Source organism: Tachypleus tridentatus, chromosome 7, assembly GCF_004210375.1.
Source record: "Tachypleus tridentatus isolate NWPU-2018 chromosome 7, ASM421037v1, whole genome shotgun sequence".
NCBI classification, from domain to species: domain Eukaryota; kingdom Metazoa; phylum Arthropoda; class Merostomata; order Xiphosura; family Limulidae; genus Tachypleus; species Tachypleus tridentatus.
Genome location: NC_134831.1, coordinates 22,192,817 through 22,211,930, shown reverse-complemented (window position 1 = coordinate 22,211,930; position 19,114 = coordinate 22,192,817). Strand labels below are relative to the sequence as shown.

The 19,114-nt window shown below is 33.5% G+C and overlaps 2 protein-coding genes across 5 annotated transcripts in view; one reads left to right on the top strand and one right to left on the bottom strand.

The window, feature by feature from the left end:
• LOC143255280 (uncharacterized) overlaps positions 1-19,114 on the top strand; it is a 55,859-nt gene that overhangs the window by 6,343 nt on the left and 30,402 nt on the right. The window lies entirely within an intron of this gene.
• Positions 962-17,848, bottom strand: LOC143255279 (dermonecrotic toxin LbSicTox-betaIA1a-like). The gene is made up of 7 exons (XM_076510703.1): positions 17,460-17,848; positions 13,980-14,147; positions 13,211-13,454; positions 7,466-7,597; positions 5,447-5,566; positions 4,849-5,080; positions 962-2,523 (listed from the first exon to the last, which is right to left on the bottom strand). Exons 2-7 carry the CDS (start codon positions 14,055-14,057, stop codon positions 2,193-2,195), a joined length of 1,137 nt encoding a protein of 378 aa, XP_076366818.1. The 5' UTR covers positions 14,058-14,147; positions 17,460-17,848; the 3' UTR covers positions 962-2,192.

Genomic DNA, 19,114 nt, shown 5'->3' with positions numbered 1-19,114 from the left:
TCACAAACGTCTCACTTACCTTGAGTCAAGCAAGTATAACGTTCCGCTAAAAAATTACATATAATTAAGGAAATGCATGTTCACTATGTCTAAGCCGGAAATTTTACTCGGTCACGCTCGATTCCGCCTTAGACATATTTTATTGTATTAAAATTAGGGTATGTCTGAGTTTTTTACCACTCTTACCAATACTACCCAATTAACCTAGACATGTGTAATATGTACGAATTTTATTATCGTATTGTAGAATGTAATCATAAAACTCGTATATGTTACACGTCTGTAAAGTTGATAATTTTTAGTTCTAAGTAGATATCATGAATTCTAACAGTGCATGTAGAGACAAATTATCTTTCATCTGAAAAATATATTCAAAGCAATATTTTGACCAATTGCTGCATGTTGCAGACAGTTAAATCTTAATTATTGGTGAACGTAAAGTATTTTAGTTCTAATGTTCAATGAAATACAGGAACTGCAGGATAGTTTCGTTGAATATAAACTATGTTCATTTGTGAAAAAATGTATTTAATATTTTAGAGAAATAATAAGTTCAAAAGTTACAGAGTATAAAAATTAAAAATTGTAATTTTTGAATTGCTAATAAAATTTAGTCTGTCAGCTTTATAGAAATGAAACATTTACTTGTTTTAGGATTAGGCAGACATGTTATCAGATTCAGTTTTGTCAACATGTCCTGTGGGTGTAATGAATCAGAACAAAATAACAAACAGTGTTAAAAGAGTATACACAGTTTGTGTACGTGTTAGAGACTCTGGCCCTTAAGTATCTAACAGTCATTCATCAATGGCAAATTTATATGGTATAAAACATGAAAAGAATGTATTTATGTAGGGTGGTATATAATCATTTTTGATAATCGAAGTCTACTGAGATTTTAGCCTAGACACAAATAGTTTCAGCCAAGTAGAAACGAGCTTTAGGCAAAGATTTCTGAAAATTTCTACATAAAAAGTAAGATTATAATATTTCAGTAATGGTTAAACACAGTTATTTACATAGACCTTTTACGATTAAACTTTAGTAAAGGAAAACAACTTATAAAGCTAAACATGATATTATTGTATATTATTTATTGGCTCAACTAAGATTGGTTTTCATAGTGAATAGATTTTATATGGTGCATTAATGATAGAAATGAAAACGTGAATTAGCAACAAGTGTTTTATATATGTCTAGAAATGCAAAATGTATGTCAGGCAAAATAAATGTAATAGTGAAAACTATAATCAGTACATTAAATATGTATTAAATCGATATTTAAAAACAAAATTGACTATGGAATGATAATGTAACTGTCTAGTTTAACATATATAAAATGAAGCTATAAGTTACGTGGTGACAAAATGTATCTGAAATTTTAAAATAATCCACTTTTTAATTTTGAACGAAAAATAGCTACAGAAAATAATAACGTATCTATGGAAAAGAGATAATAAGTTTTGATACGGATGTGAAGGAAATAATGAAGAAGCTAAAATAAGATGAAAAAAAATTATTAAGGTAAAAGATAAAAAATAATTGTAAATGTATTTAAACTCACATGTATAAGAGTATTTGTTTTAATTTTTTTATTACCAACAAAAAATTAAAAAGTCATTATTTTGTGTACCACAATACAAACATATTTAAAATGAGGATATCTAAAAAAAAAAAAAGAACTACAGTTCATTTCACACATTAAAACCAAAAATGAGCGCTAACCACGGATAAAAGGATTTAATCAAGTAGTCGAACTGTAAAGCTGCACCTGAGTACAAAAATATTTTCTAAAATAAATAAATAGCAAATGTAGATATACAACACATACATACATATATATATATATACACACAACACAATCCCGTTATGTTACGTGTGAATAGTAGAGTTAAATAAATTTACGAATGAATAATATAGTTGAATAATGTTATGAGTGAATAACACAGTTACATAAAATTACGAATGAATAACACAGTTGAATAATGTTACACATGAGTAATATAGTCACATAACATTACGAGTAAAAATAGTATTAACACTTTTACAACAAACAAATTTCGTATTAGAAACTTTCATATTATAAGTTACCCGATACTGTTTGCTACGAATAAACTACAAACTTCAAAGTTAAAATTCAAATTACCTTATGCAGGAGTAAAATTTAATCAGTAGTCATTCATTAACAGTCCTTATATAAAAGTGTAGCTGCTGATATTATTTTCAAGTGAGTCTATCAAAACATTAACTATTGATACAACATTTTCCGTTATTCCACTGATAGCTCGCGCTCGTGTTCCTCCTCTAATAAATTCTACTAGAGAAGAAGCGGTTTCGTAAACAACCGATATAAAACGAATAAGAGGTGGCGCTCGGATAAGCAACGATGTATTTTCGACAGGTTTCCTCTCCCAGGGATTGTCCGATTGCAACGCCATCCTGAAACGCCCTCTAAATTGAACTTCGTCCAGTATATTCTTCACACGTTCAGGATGATTCGTCATAATGGCGTCTACATCGTAGCTAAAATTATGATAAACAAGATAAACAACTAAGGATAGTCGAAAAGCTCTCAAATGTGTGAATGAATCAAACTGTTGTAAACATACTGCTAAAGGTAAAGATACTTTAATGAAGACTGAGTAAAACCTACTTTCTCTGTAGAAAGAAACATTTGTAATAACAGAGTTAGCTTCCAGTTACTGACTAGCCTAGTTCCCGTTACACCAAAGATGTTCGCCCTTTCAGCCGTGGTAGTGTTATAACGATTGGGTCTATCCCACTATTTGTTGGTAAAAGAGTAGCCCAAGAGTTGGCGGTGGGTGGTTATGACTAGCTGCCTTCCCTTTAGTCTTACACTGATAAATTAGGGACGACTAGCGCAGATAACTCTCGTGTAACTATCAGAACAAGGGTATATAGATCAATTTGAATGTCTTTAAAATTCAGAGAGAGGCCTCCAAGAAGTTTCACAATTTCAAAAACAAACTAGCCCAGTTTTCTGAATAAATAAGAACAGTGACATATAATAAAATTACACAAAGTTTGAACAACTACAACAGCAACCATTAAAATAGAAAGAACGTTGTTATAAGATGAATAGATACAAATGCAATATAGTTTAGAACATATTTTAGCTAATTCTAATAGTTTGTACGTTCCTTTACTTATGTATACTTACCTAAAAACTTTATCATATTGAGATTACTTAATTAAATCATTAAGTGCTTTGATATTTAAGTACTAATTTGTATCATTGTTTATAATAAACGTTTTCATGTCATTCATTTATGTCCTCCAGTTGTTAGCTGGATGTCACAGAGTTGCAACGCTAAAATTCGGAGCTCGATTCCCCTCGTTCGAAAGAGCGCAGATAGCCCACTGTGTAGCTTTATACTGGCAAGAAAACAACAGCAAAATCATTCTTTAATCTGTCTTTAGCCACTGGTTGTCAAAAAAGTAAGTATATGTAGTCCGTTAATAAACGGAGAGCTTGGAGATAAGAAGCTTGACTCACGATCTTCTAGTTTAAAAGACAAATACTGTTAAAACCGCATAGGCGTTGAAAATATCAAATGTAAATAATAGGATGTACAATCATCAAGTTTTTGTATATCACCAGATCGTAACTTCACAATCTGCTCATCAAAGGATCGAAACCCCAAGACGAAAATTCTCAACTGTGGAGACATTATAATTTGGTACTCTACAGCGTTTCCTAAGGAGTAGCTCAAAAGTTAGCAATATGTATTGTTAATTAGCTGTCTTGCCCTTGTTCTATCACTTCAGAATTAGGGTTGGAATCCCTGTCACACCATACATGCTCGCATTTTCAGCCGCGGGGAAGTTATAATATTATAGTCAATTCCACTGTTCGTTAGTAAAATAGTAGACCAAGTATTGGCGGTAGGTAGTTATGACTAGTTGCCTTTTCTTTAGTCTCACACTGATAACGTAGGGACGACTCGCGCAGATATCCCTCGTACAGCTTACAAATAAATCATTCAAATTTGTTCTAGAGGACGTTGTACGTAAATACCCTTTCAGTGCTCTCATAGTTCTTCAAAATAATGATATTTAACTGTAGGTGGCCTTATTTTATGTTATATTTAAATTATAAGTTAATTAGGAATAAGTGCTAAGGTCCAGTTTCTCCTTGAATGCGATAGTGGTGTGATGTAAGTAATAATACGTTTGTATTCTAATTTTTCGCGAAATAATTTAGCGAGCTATCCAGGAGCCTAACGGGCAGAGATTGTAGATTTGCGTATTTATGTGAAAACACTGATGATGGTGATTTTGGTAAAGGTTGTTATGAGTGTGGAATCTTATATAGTTTTTAGCGTAGATTTTATAGTTGATGGTGATATATTAAACCATGTCGGACACGTATATTCTATAACAGATCGTATGCGTGTTGTTTAGATTTTGACAGTATTTCACTCCCTTGTGACTATTTCTGACGTACAGGACCTTAGACCGCTATGTTTTACAGTATCGAGAGGTTTTTTTGACATCAAAAAAACAAGTGACGATGTATTCTTTTTTAATAAAGCTAGCTATGTTGGCTTCTGTAAACCTAACTAAATGATCTGTTGTTTGTCCAAATTTTCTGAAACCATTGATGCTCGACTCGCGAGGCTTTCGAGTTCAGTTCCCCGCTACCGAACACGCTCATCTTAATATGGTTGCTAAATAGGCTAACCATCCAGAAATACAATTTATTGGTTTATCACATAACCGGTCGACCCCTAATTCGATATAATTAAGTTAAAATTGAGAGAAAAAACGAAGAAAGGAACATTCCATAATCCTCGTGCTTGATTATATATATATATATATAAATACCTCAAGACAGTCCTGATACTAGTACTCAGGTCCACAGTCCATCTGTAAACTTTGTCGATGTATCCGTTTTCGTTGTTCCTGTTTTCTACAGCTGAACTTAGTCGAGTGAGGCTAGTCAGCGGGTTGACGCAGTTAGTGGCGCCATCTCCCTGCCAACGATTACTTGTGATACTCAGGTTCTTGTACATAGTTTCAATCTCATCTAGAGAATCACCAAGTCCCACATCCCAGCCTAGATAGTAAGAAATATTCAACTTTATCAGCAAATATCAGCTTCTGAAGCGTCATGTTAATTTTTAAAATAACTTTCAGTTAACACAGGATTTCACGATAACCAGATAACGTCTCAATAGGAATTAAATCTAATAATTATATATAAGAATAAAAAGAGTGGTTTATTAAAATTTAATTGTAGTTTACACTTATATATGTATATCAAACATAATGAAGTTTCATATGTAACAAACAGTTAATTAAAAACAACAAAGGAAATAATGAAATATGGTAAGACAATATACATAAAACAAAGTTATGATTGTAATCTGTAGCTATGTTAAGTTTTATTAAACAATGATAATGATATCGAACAAATATTTACCAATTTTATCAAGAAGGTGAGTAGCATTTTCGTTCTTTAGAGCTTCCAGCGCTCCTCTGATGACGTCACTGTCGTTTGTATGGCCGATAGACAAAATCACGTTAATTGGAGATAGAGTTTCTAGAACAAGAAATAATTGCAAGATGAAAGATGTAAAATCACAAATGAATAAAAAAACAACAACAATGTTATCCTGTGAATACAGTTTCTAGCCTTATAATTTGACATCCAAGATATTAGAGAGCCAAGGTGTAGAAACAGGGGGTTCTGGAGTGCTACAACATCCCACTTTTACGTATTGGACTTATCTACCAGCTCCTTTAGATTAAGCTTTTTTTAGTCCTTATACTTTCAGTTTCTCATAGTAAAATCTGTATTTCTAACTAATGTCTTTAGAACTTCTTCCTATCCCACTGTAGAAAAAAATCACCATTCTCTCCTGTGAAGCCAGTTTCTATCTTCGTAATAATCTATCAGCCAAGACGTTGTATTTCGCGAAGTAATAGAGTTTTGTACATTATATAAAGGCTATCCTATATTACACGAAAAAATGCATAGAAACAAAATACAAATCGACAAAAAATAAGATTTTCATTTTGTGCAACATAAAGATGGAGTAAGGCAAATCGGTACTTTATACTTTAAATATATTTCCAACTGTGCTTTGTACTTATTATGTGAATAAATAAATATTTCCAACTGTATCTTAGGCTTATTTTATGTGCACATAAACATATCAACCCAAATATATTTCCATCTGTACATAATTAATGTAGACCACTTTCATAAATATCACTAAAATGACATTTTCCCTTATTTTTGTAAATTCAAACACATAAAATACACTCCAAAAACAAGCTGTTTCATCAAATATAAAGTCATATATTCACCCAGAAAGCAAAACCTACCCGAGCACATGCACGTTCTACGCACTAAAGTAAAGCAGACATATTTAAATTTTAAATTCTCGCAAAGTTTTTTCTTTCACTTGAAAAAATTATTTGGCTTAGCAAATTCAAAAAAATTAAGAAGACGTTCATTTAAAACAAGAGTCGTAAACTATGATAAAGTATTTAATATTGGGACAAGTAAATTGTCTAATACTGGAACAAGTATAGATAATTCTGTCAGGAATACCTAAGATGCCCACTTTGTAGTAACATTATTTGGTAAGCCTACAAACTGAGATTCGAAAATATAATAATAGCAGAATGTAGAGAATAAATAATAAAAAGCATTATTTAAACCACGAGGAGGGTTTGCAAGAAAAAGTAAGCTATTGCCAAGTAAAGAAAACTTGAATGTCGAATTAGACCAAAATCATGCAAACTTCTGAAAATAATATTTGTTTTAAACAAGTAAAAATAGAAAACGTAAAAAATAGAACGCTTTGTATCTTTAGAATAATATTTTTTACAAATAAAATGTAAATGCGAAACAAAAAATAGATATGAATTGTAATATTTAAAACTCAACAACGGATCTTTGATTGAAACAGACCAGTTAGTTGTGTTATTTTTGGTAATAAATCCATACTAGGTCCAGAAATAGGAAAGCTGAAATAAAATATATGAATTTGTAGTGTTTGGTTAGAGGAATGCTGTTTTCTTCTATGCATTTACTCGTTCTAATGATCGTAATAATTTTTCTATTTTAACAAAGTTAGTCATGGCTTTGGCCAGATAGTTTTAGAAAAATCGGGTGTGTTCTTTTCGGAGGTTGATTAATGTACATAGTCAGGTTGACTCAGAGATTCGTTGATAAAATGTAATGTAAGATATGACTGAGAAAAAAAGCTGTGAAAGGAAGGGGATGTAACACGGTTGAGAGTGAATGAAAAGTTACTCATACATTACATTCAGGGATTCGTAAACTTTTACTGCGATTTTTTGAAATTCATTGTGAAATTAATCAGATTCGTTGCTGTGTAATTTGTTGGTGTTTATTATCATAGAAATGCTACTTATAACTAATGCGTTTTATACAGTTATTAAATAGGAAATTTCCAAAAAATCCCACCTTTCTGCCAAATATTTTCTATTAGTTTTTTGGCAATATCGTTTCCAGCAACTATTTTCTTATTCTCCGGGAGATCGGATACTTTAAGGTCTAAAAACAATAGAGTCAACTGTTTGTTGTAGGATGAAGATTCTGTAAAAGGATATAAACAATCATCAGTTGTTTGTTGTAGGATGAAATTTTGCAAGAGGATATAAACAAAAGAGTCAGTTGTTTATTGTAGGATGAGGATTCTGTAAGAGGATATTAATAAGTTTTTTATCACACATTATTTAGACAAAATGTTTGGTTTTTAAGAAAAACGGATTGATGAAATGTTTGTTGGTTTGTATGTAGTTAAGCACAAATCTACACAATGGGCTGTCTGTACTGTGCCAATCAGCGGTATCGAAACCAAAGTTTTAGAACTTCAAGCCATCACACTTATTGCTGAGCGACTGGGGAAGAGAAGGGGGGGAGAAAGTGAAAACTGTATTTATTTCCGTAATGCTGTATTCCTTGCACATTAACAAATTTGGTTGGATTAGCTTAAGAATATAGCCAATGCAGATGTGATTTTTCACTTATACAGAGGTTGTATGTATTATATTTAGACTATTTTGGAATCTCACCACGTCAGTTAGTCTTCGTGTTACCCTTACGGTTAGGGTGACACTGAATAACGTGATTCTTGAAAACAGGTTTGTAGTCTAGTTTTCATTGTAAAATGCTTCGCCGTAAGACTTTCATGTCAAAAACACATCATTTCTCCTTGCATGCTTTCCATAATACATATTGTGTGGAAGGACAGTGATTTTTACGACCTATTTAAAGAGCCCAATTGCACAGTAATTTTTATGTGCTGCTTCCGGTGACCTGATCGATATGTTTTCTTAAAGAGTATTCTTGAATTCTACCTTACTACAAGGACAGAAAACCCTTCTGTTCGCGACCATAACGTTTTTGTTTATTAGAAAGAGGTCTGTCAGATCGACAGAAGGTCCCATGGAATCCGGCTCGGCATGGCCAAGCGTGTTAAGGCGTGCGACTCGTAATCTGAGGGTCGCGGGTTCGCATCCCCGTCGCGCCAAACATGCTCGCCCTTTCAGCCGTGGGGGCATTATACTGTGACGGTCAATCCCACTATTCGTTGGTAAAACAGTAGCCCAAGAGTTGGCGGTGGGTGGTGATGACAAGCTGCCTTCCTTCTAGTCTTACACTACTAAATTAGGTACGGCTAGCACGGATAGCTCTCGAGTAGCTTTATGCAAAATTAAAAAAACAAAGAAACAAACCCATGGAATCTACCTGAGCACGAACTACGTGGTAGATTTTTGTTTTAGTTGGAGACTCTAATTACTGACGACGTGCCCGAATAATGGTTCTGCACATTGGCGCCAAAGAAAAGACGACCTAAAGAGTCACTGGAAGCAATGATGTGGGATGGGGACAGAGGCATGAGTGGACATAGACTTGTCAGTTAGTTCAACCATAGAGGTAAAAAAGACTGTTCACATGATGAGAGAAAAACTCTGGTGGAGGCAAGGAAAGATCTGTCTGCAATCCTACAGTAGCAGTGAAATGGAGAGCAGCAGAATATGTCCGAGATGTAACAGGGGAAAATAACTTCCGCTCCTTATGGTAATAAGTGTTGTTTGCATTAAGTAAATATTGTACCAGTTTTTCTTCCATCCATTTAGGGCTAGATCTAAAGTAAGAGGAGCTGGATCCACTATAACTGATGCAGTGAGCGTCCAATTGACAATCATAAGCGTCATGGTATTTTCACCACAATGAGCACACATTAAAGAACCACGACATAATTCCTTAAAATGCCTGAACCCGAAAGAGTTATGAATTATGGCCAAACTTTACAGTTCAGATAACCTGCGTTCACAGTGGCAGGCAGATGTGGTAATGTAAACATTAGTACAATGCCATAAGTAAATAGCATAATTCCTTCTTGACGAGTGGAGTCGCACAGCATAAACTCTTTCGTTGGAGAAACCAGAAATAATTAATTTTTCGTGAGTAACTGAAAGTAGCATTCAAAATTCATGCTACTTTGGTATTTCCCCAAAGACCTTTGGTATTATGAGGAGATCACTGTGTTTTGATGTAAATGTTTCCACCAATATGCCCACAAAATGTAGTTTCTTAACAGACTTTGAAGAGCAACCAAGCCCCTCTAAACCTTTCTAAGTAAAAAAACGGAGACCTTTGTCTTAAATATGCATGATGAAAAACGAGGTACAGGTGCAGAGTGAGGTAGTGACTGCTGTTCAGTGTCTTCCAAATATCGTTGGTTTCCTATCAATTTGTTTTTGCAGTCACTGGGTGCAGAATCCGTAAAAAATGAAGAAACTTTAGTGCCTACTAATACCATCCATCCTGTTTTCCTACAAGGGATCGCACTATAATACTACGTTAGAGTATTATAGAAACACCAGAGTTTTGTGGGCATTATAACCAAACACTAATGTCCAGAAAGCTGTTAAGAACGTCCACCACTGGGTTTTAGTTGACCCTAGCTCATCCAATCCAGCCGATTGACTATAGGAGAGCCTCTCCAAGGCCACACATACACAGGAATTTAAGACCAAAGTGTGAAGATCGATTGATACCCCTCAACCACCATCATCTTCTCCTCCACTTCACACATGGGAAACACACGTTGATGAACGTTCAGACTCCATAGGGCATAGGAGGTAAACTGAAAATACAAAATCTTTGTACAGGAATCCATCTCGAGGGGTTTTCAAAAGAATATTTCCTACTACATTCGCATGTCACGAGTAAATTTTCGGTGTTACGTAAAACGTTTCACATTTTTATGATCGTTACAAAAATAGAAACATTTACAAAGAAATACGAGAGAATAACAACTTGATAATACAATCAAAAACCGTTTTAGGTACCAGTATCTGGCTTTATTTTCACTTTGCTACGAGCACAGCAGTTAGCAATGTGGCACATATTTTAGTAATTTCAAATGTAACTCCAGTGTACAAGGGAAAAAGAATGGCATACAGCTTACTATTTCAGTGAACTTTCCGTTATAGATAACGTTATCAAGAAATAAAGGCAAGAAGATATGAGGACCTAAAATATTAGCCTTTGGTCAGATTTCAAAGCATATTCAAGAAATAAAAAGCAACAACATGTATCAACAAAACTAATTTTCATTATAATTTTCTAATTCAAGCCATGAGAAACTAGTTCTGTAACTCCTTAACTACTTTCTTACAGAAGATCATTTTAAGTTATTCAAGACATTGTTCACATAATATTTCACGGTGAATAAATATTAGGTATATATCATTGCAAATACACTTATGGAAATGTTTTGTTTCCAATCTTAGATAGTCTCCTCAGTGGCAGAGCGGTATGTCTACGGACTTACAATGCTAGAAATCGAGTTTCAATACCCGTTGTTGGCAGATCACACATAGTTCATTGTGTAACTTTGTCCTTAATTATAAAAATAAATAAGCAAACTTTAGTTTTCATTTCAAAAAAGCATATTGTATACATATTTCATTTAGGTGTTAGCTCTCATTACATCATCTGTGTGTTTGTGTGTATTTTCTTATAGCAAAGCCATATCAGGCGAGCTGCTGAGTCCACAATATAATTATCTCCAAATGTATTTAGTTTTAACTCTCTTACTTTATTTTCAGTTATGATATTCTGTGAAAGTAACATACACTGCTGGCCAAAATCTTAAGGCCAATAAACATAAAAAAAATATATGCATTTTGCGTTTTTTAGACTCAACCACTTATTTGAGTAGAGCTTCGAAACATGAAAATAAGAAAAGGAAAAATAAAAATAAAAAACATTTTTAGCATTTAATAGGGAAAATGTGAACACTATGAAATTAGCCTAAATACTAGCTGGTCAAAAATTTAAGACCATACTGAAACGAAGCATTAATCGGTAAACACGTAACGAAATTTAGTCATTTGTGTTCAAGCATTAGTGTTGTTAACATCTCCCACTGACATCTCCTGTGTTACATCGGGTAAAACCATGGCAAAGGCTAAAAAGTTGACAGAGTTTGAACGTGGCAGAATTGTCGAGCTGCAAAAGCAAGGTCTCTCTCAAGCTGGTGAGATTCGGCGTAGTAAAACTGCTGTTGCAAATTTCTTAAAAAGACCCTAAGGGATGCGGAACGAGAATTTCAAGTTGTCGGCCCAAGAAAATTTCGCCGGCGTTGAGCAGGAGGATTCGACGGGTTGTCTGGCAAGACACCAGCCGATCGTCGACCAGATTAAGGCCCTTACGGATGCAGAATGCAGCTCAAGAACAATAAGACGGCATCTACGAGAGAAAGGCTTTACAACCGTATATGTCTTCAAAGGCCAAGCCTCCTTCCACACCACGAAAGAGCTTGGTTAAACTTTGCTGAGAAGCACCAAACATGGGATGTAGAAAAGTGGATGAAAGTTTTGTTTTCTGATGAGAAAATATTTAACCTGGATGGTTCAGATGGCTTCCAACGTTACTGGCACGATAAGGATATCCCACCGGAGATATTTTCTACACGACACAGTGCAGGAGGTTTCATCATGATCTGGGGTGCTTTCTCCTTACACGAAACAATGGAGCTTCAGGTTATATAGTGGCGTCAAACAGCAGCTGGCTACATTGGCATGTTGGAGAGAGCATCCTTATTGACTGAAGGTCCTCGCTTGTGTGGAATTGACTGGATCTTTCAGCAGGACAACGCTGCAATCCACAATGCCCGCAGGACAAAGGATTTTTTCATAGCGAATAACGTGATTCTTTTGGACCATGCAGCGTGTTTGGGGGTGGATGGCAAGGGAAGTCTATAGAAATGGACGTCAATTCCAAACAGTTCATGATCTTCGTGAAGCCATCTTCACCACTTGGAATAACATCCCAGCCTTCCTTCTGCAAACACTTATATCGACCATGTCAAAGCGAATGTTTGAAGTTATTCGCAATGACGACCGTGCAACTCACTACTGAGACCTCTTGTTGAGCATTTCCTACCCTGTTTAGGACTTCTTTTTGGTATGGTCTTAAACTTTTGATCAGCTTGTATTTAGGCTAATTTCATAGTGTTCATATTTTCCCTATTAAATGCTAAAATGTTTTTTTATTTTTATTTTCCCTTTTCTTATTTTCATCTTTCGAAGCTCTTCTCAAATAAGTGGTTGAGTCTAATAACGCAAAATGCACATTTTTTTCTTTATGTTCAATGGCCTTAAGATTCTGGCCAACAGTGTAAAGTTGGATGAGACTAAATATACTTCAGAGCATGAAAATAGTGTATGTGTGTTCTTATAGCAAAGCTATATCAGGTTATCTGCTGTATCCACTGAGGGGAATCAAACACCTAATTTTAGTGTTGTAAATCCCAAGACTTACCGCTGTACCAGCAGGGGGTTGAAAACAGACGATAAGCTTCATGTGAAATATATTTGAAAAATGAAAAATATTTTTAACATTGCTATAAGGCCTGATTTGATAGTACTTGAGAATAATATATTTATGGTAAAAACACTTTTTACTTATATGTGCCAGCTTTGGTGTGAAACGAGAACAGTGTCTTTAAGTTTTCAAAACAGAAGTGCTACACACAATTGCATCTCCATTCTTTTGAATAAATAACATTTCTCTTCTATCCAAGTAACATATTCTATTTTAAATTATAGCGAATCTCAGACTCCTGAGCGCTTATAAACACGTTAATATTTAACCATTGCGAAGACAACGGTGAGAAACTGGTTGTGTTACCTGATGTTGTAATTAGGTGAATATATCTCAAGTGCTCTACAATATCCTGGTACTGGTCGCAGTTCCTGAAACAGTCACAAGGGAAACCATGGTGGGCCCAGCGTGCAGTTCCGTTACGTAGGAACGTGACATCTGTCTCGATACCGTTAGCTCCTTTGTCTAAATATTTCTTGACTTCCGAGATGGTGTTCACCATGTGCGCAATGTTATATATTGGTTTTCCTTGACTCAACACAACTGTTATCTGAAAACGGAGTACTTAGTATACGATTAAAATAATACGCTCGCAGGATAGTGAGTTAAATCAGACCTTGAAAAATAAACATTTACAGCATAAAATTTCTACAATAATAAAAGTCCTAGCTAGCTGTTGTATAAATACTTTGTAATTAGTATTTATAATAATAAATAAGTTTTTAGTCATATTATTATCAGGTCGTGAATATATTTCGAAAATGTTACTGTCTCTACAAATTTGTTACACTCGTTAATTAAATCCATTCAGATAACAATTTTGGGTTTTATCAAAATATGTATTTAACATAACTTTGTGGAATGGTAAAAGCTACTACTTCAAATTTATTGAAGTTTTATTTATATAAATAAACCATAAAACAAACGCGAAAAGCACAGATAACAAGGAAAAGACTTGTATTTACTTCATTATATTAAATTATAACTATTGAAGAAATCTGCTGTTTTACCTACAACTGTTATAAACAGATATATAGAATTTTCGTACACATTAACAACAGCTTAAATCTTTTACCTGAACACATAGTACAATCAGAAAGGTCAACTCTCTTCTTTCATTAGCACAGGCTTTGGTCATTTTCAACGAACTCATTTGGTTGGTTCGTTAACGTTTTTTGGCGCAAAGCAGCTCGGACTAAGTTGGTGAAACGTATAAAATTCGTAAATCTCCTTCGTAAATATTCTACAATAAATAGAATAATCGTTTATTATCAACTCTCATATTTAGTGGTCAAGTATTTACAATGCTAAATTTCATATATATTTACACATTTACATCTTACATGACATAGTACCATATTTTAATTACATGTTTGTCAGTTTTTTCTTCTGGATGACATCTTATAGGCAGAATCGTCTAAAATATCATATATCAGGTTTAACATTTCCTAGTTTGAATTACAGATCAAAGTAACTACATCTGAAACAATTACTCTTAACGGAATAGCGGAATTAACTGTCACTCTTATCATGCACATATATGTAAAAATACGAAGCATATTTTATATCTGATATCATGAGGGTGATCAACTGATAAGGTATGTATACTTGATACCATCAAAGTGATCAACTGACAACTTATATACTTGATACCGTCAAAGTGATCAACTGACAACTTATATACTTGATACCGTCAAGGTAATCAACTGACAACTTATATACTTGATACCGTCAAAGTGATCAACTAACAACTTATATACTTGATACCATCAAAGTGATCAACTGACAACTTATATACTTGATACCATCAAAGTGATCAACTGACAACTTATATACTTGATACCATCAAGGTAATCAACTGACAACTTATATACTTGATACCATCAAGGTAATCAACTGACAACTTATATACTTGATACCATCAAGGTAATCAACTGACAACTTATATACTTGATACCATCAAGGTAATCAACTGACAACTTATATACTTGATACCATCAAGGTAATCAACTGACAAGCTATATATGTACACTTGATACGATCACAGTGATCAACTGCCAAGTTATATATTTGATATCATCTTGTTGAGCTATGTTTTCATCTAGCAGTTTTTCAGGTTTAAATACATTGCTTAAATCTTCATTAGTAAACATGAAATGTTAATAACCAAGATAGTTTGTAATAATCAGATATTAACCTTCCCTTACCAGCCCTCCAATGTCCTACGCCCATCCCGATATTTTATTTATCCTTATTGTACTTGAAGAAATCCTTACCATTTATTTTTACATTTTCAGCCAACTTTTTACATGTTTTCTTTAATTTCCTAATTTCTCATCTGATCAACTCTTCGAATACAAAACCAGGCATCTTAATTCACTCCCTGCTACACTTACATAAGCTAAGACCAATTAAACACTTTAATATTAGAAAGCTAATTAATTTGTTCGTTTAGTAAGCTCCTGATAAAAGTAGGTAAAAGTATGCCTGTCACGACATTTTTACAAAGTTACACTGAAAATTTAATTAAACTTTTTTTCAATGTATGTCAGTAATCATGGCATCAAAACGTTGATAATAAAGCATTCAATATTATAAAAGTTATTAATTTTAAAGCGAAATATTTAAATAAATTCCAAATTTTCACTTTTCTGAATCACGTGATACCTGTTTGGTCCGAATCACACAATTTAGATAACCTTTCTATTGCAATTTGAGCTTCTGAGCCTGAAACAAAACTACAAACGTGTTATAGATATTGCCTAGACATAATCTAACTTTATAATTTCGAATAGTCTTGTTTTACTCAGATATAAATAAAAAATAAATTCAATCCACATGCTACGCCCTCCTATCATGTGTACGGCTTTATATAAAATATCCATAATTATCTCGTTTGTTATACATATCTATATACATATGGATAATAGAAAGAGATTTTTATTTACAAATAATAAGCTCCCTATCACGTTTGAATAATTCATCATACAGTTTCAAAGTTCGTATCGCCACTTTAGGCCGGCTATCTAAGGTCAGTTAAATTATTCTTACGGAACTTACATGTTATTGTTTTATGTTCTAAATTTAATATTAGAAATCAATAAAAGTTCAGTAAATTGCTTCTATGTATATTTTTATCATTGTAACAATAATTAAATTATAAAAAATTAGAAATTTATTTTATCATATTAGATACCTAAATGAAAATAATTACACAAATAATATGCGTGAGCTTGTCTATCCTAAACTTTTCTCGCAAAAATCTTGATAAAACGCTACAAATCTCGTATTACTAGAAAGGCCTTTGTCCATGAAGTTTAGATTGTACATGGTTTTTTCCATTCAGAATTACCTTATTATTTTTTGTTGGATTTTCCAACCTTTTAATGCAATGAGTATGCTACATGACGGTACGATGTTGTTATTATCACGTGATAACTTGCTTAGATAGGAACTTTAGTTCTTTTATTTACAAAGTATTTCATACAACACTTGAACCGCTTGTAATTTCCTAAAATGAACATTACACTAAAATGAATTGGTATGAACTTTACTTTTACTTATTTAGGTTTAACATACGCATTTCGTTATAAACCATATATGTCTTATCAATTAGTGAACATGCATTTAGATATTTCTGCATATCGGCTAAGCGTGCATTCATTACATGTATATGTTTCCTTACTTTGCAATAACTTAGTTTCAGTTCGTTTCATAGACTGCTATAAACATATTTTAGCTTCTTTTTAGCATTATAAATCCGCAGATATGCCGCTGCGCCACTAGGGAACAATACAAATCGGAAAGTACGTAATCAAAGTTAGCGGTGGGTGGTGATGAATAGTTGTCTTTCCTCACGTCTTACACTGCTGAATTTAAATTAAATTTCTTTAAATTAAAGAAAAAGAATTGGATTTACATTTACAGGAAACCGAGATGTACATAAACGGACATTGTTAGATAATAGGGGCAATTAATCCATTAAAAAATATTATGTATCCGAGTGTGAAATATGATTATTAATTAGTTTATTTGTTTGAAGAATTATAAAGTACATTTACAACACAAAAGCACGTCTCTGCTTCCCCTTAATTTGTTTTATAAATAAAATGAAATACTTAAAAAATAGTACCATTATCTGACCAATTGTTAAACTAGCACTGTTGATACCGTAATACTGCCTCAATTAATACTTAATCAAACAATGCTTAAAATTTATAGTGTGGAGAAGTATATAGATAAATATTATAAAGTTTCCGAATTTCACAATTAAACAGTGGATTAAATAAGTTAAATATTTAAAAGATAAGTAATATATATGTATATTTTGTACATATATATGGTTGCTTCAAATACAGTATGCAATATTTAAAACGTCCATTTCTAAAATAGCTAATTTTAGGAATAAGAAATATGTATTTGACATATAATGTATAAGTTAAATATGATAAAATTATTATTATTGATGCTCTGAATTATAAGAATTTTAACTTCTATATTTCTCTAATATATCTATCTAAACTGGCACATTGGGGCAATAATAACTGATACTTACCAGTAGTATTACTGATGACTTGTTATGTTGCTTTTGTTAGACGCTTCTGCAACCAGCGTAAAATAATTCTTCTATTTTTACGTTCCTTGTTTTGAAGACATTACAACCAGGAAGTGACTAGTGTCCTGACCAATGGATTCAAGGTTACTGTTCAGAACAGCAGACACGCTGTTACCCTGAATTATCTTTGCGTCAGAAAGAGCGGTGAGAGTGAGGGTGGGGGGTAACGAAGTCTTACACTGAACAGCTTTAGGTGTGTGTAGAGAATTTACAGGCAATAATATTTCAACACTTATTTATTTTAGAACTTGCTGGTTTGGTGTGTCATTGTTTTATTTACTTTCTTGCATAAAATTAGCCAAGTCTACTCGATAAATATGTTTTGTATAATTTGCGCAGGTCATTGCTCTCCACTCCGCTGAGTTTGAAATATTCTATCTCATAAACCTGACCTTGGCCTTGAAACCATCGCGTGGTAGGGTATTCACCTAGGTTTGAAATTCATTACGTGGTGCTTCTTGATTTCCTAACAGTTAAACAGGCTGGTTGTAGATAATCGCTGAAAATACTATCGTTAGAAGACGTAATATTAATAAGACTGTATTGTATGGCAAGGTTTCGTGCGTAACTGGCCCGGCATGGCCAGGTGGGTTAAGGTGTTCGACTCGTAATCTGAGGGTTGCGAATTCGAATCCCGGTCGCACCAAACATGCTCGCCCTTTCAGCTGTGGGGGCGTTATAATGTGACGGTTAATCTCACTATCCGTTAGTAAAAGAGTAGCTCAAGAGTTGGCGGTGGGTAGTGATGACTAGCTGCCTTCCCTGTAGTCTTACACTGCTAAATTATGGACGGCTAGCGCAGATAGCCCTCGAGTAACTTTGTGCGAAATTAAAAAAAAACAAAACAAAAACAATCGTGCGTAACTAATAATTGTGAATACAGTTGGTGGCATCAGGTGGCGTTACTGTTTATTGGTTCATTCTATAATCTAATAGGATAATATGATACTATTTACCTTTGAATGGTTATCATGAGAAGAGTTAATTGTACTGGACAGAGATAAATGATATGTATGGACTAAACCTCAGTTGATATTTATTCTTCTGATTCAGATGAAATGTATATTCTTAAAAGCAAATATATTATTGTTTATATGTAAGTAGTCCATTTGAAGCTAAATAAACGTCAGAAAGCTTTAGGGAACCTTAAAGCAATCCATTTTATGTTTGAAATCAATCGATTCTGGAGAAACGAATTGCTATAACAACGAAAAAAATCATAGACATGAACTAATAATTTTGTTTGTGTCTTTGTAGTTAAGCACAAAGCTACACAATGGCTACCTGTGTTCTGTCCACCACGGGTATCGAAACCCGGTTTATAGATGTTGTAAATTCACAGACATGCAGCTGTAAATTGAGAATGAATACAAAAAAAAAACTGATGATGTGCGAAACTGTCACTAAATTCTCAAATTCATAAGACATCTTAATTGTGTGACTAATTAAAAATTTAACAATTTAGCGCATACGAAATTTTGTATTCTCACAAAAAACGAAACATGCACACACACAAAGAGATGTGACTGGTTCGTGTTTGTTTGCTCTTCGTGGAAAATTCATAGATATGTGAATTCTACATTCCTGGAATAAGG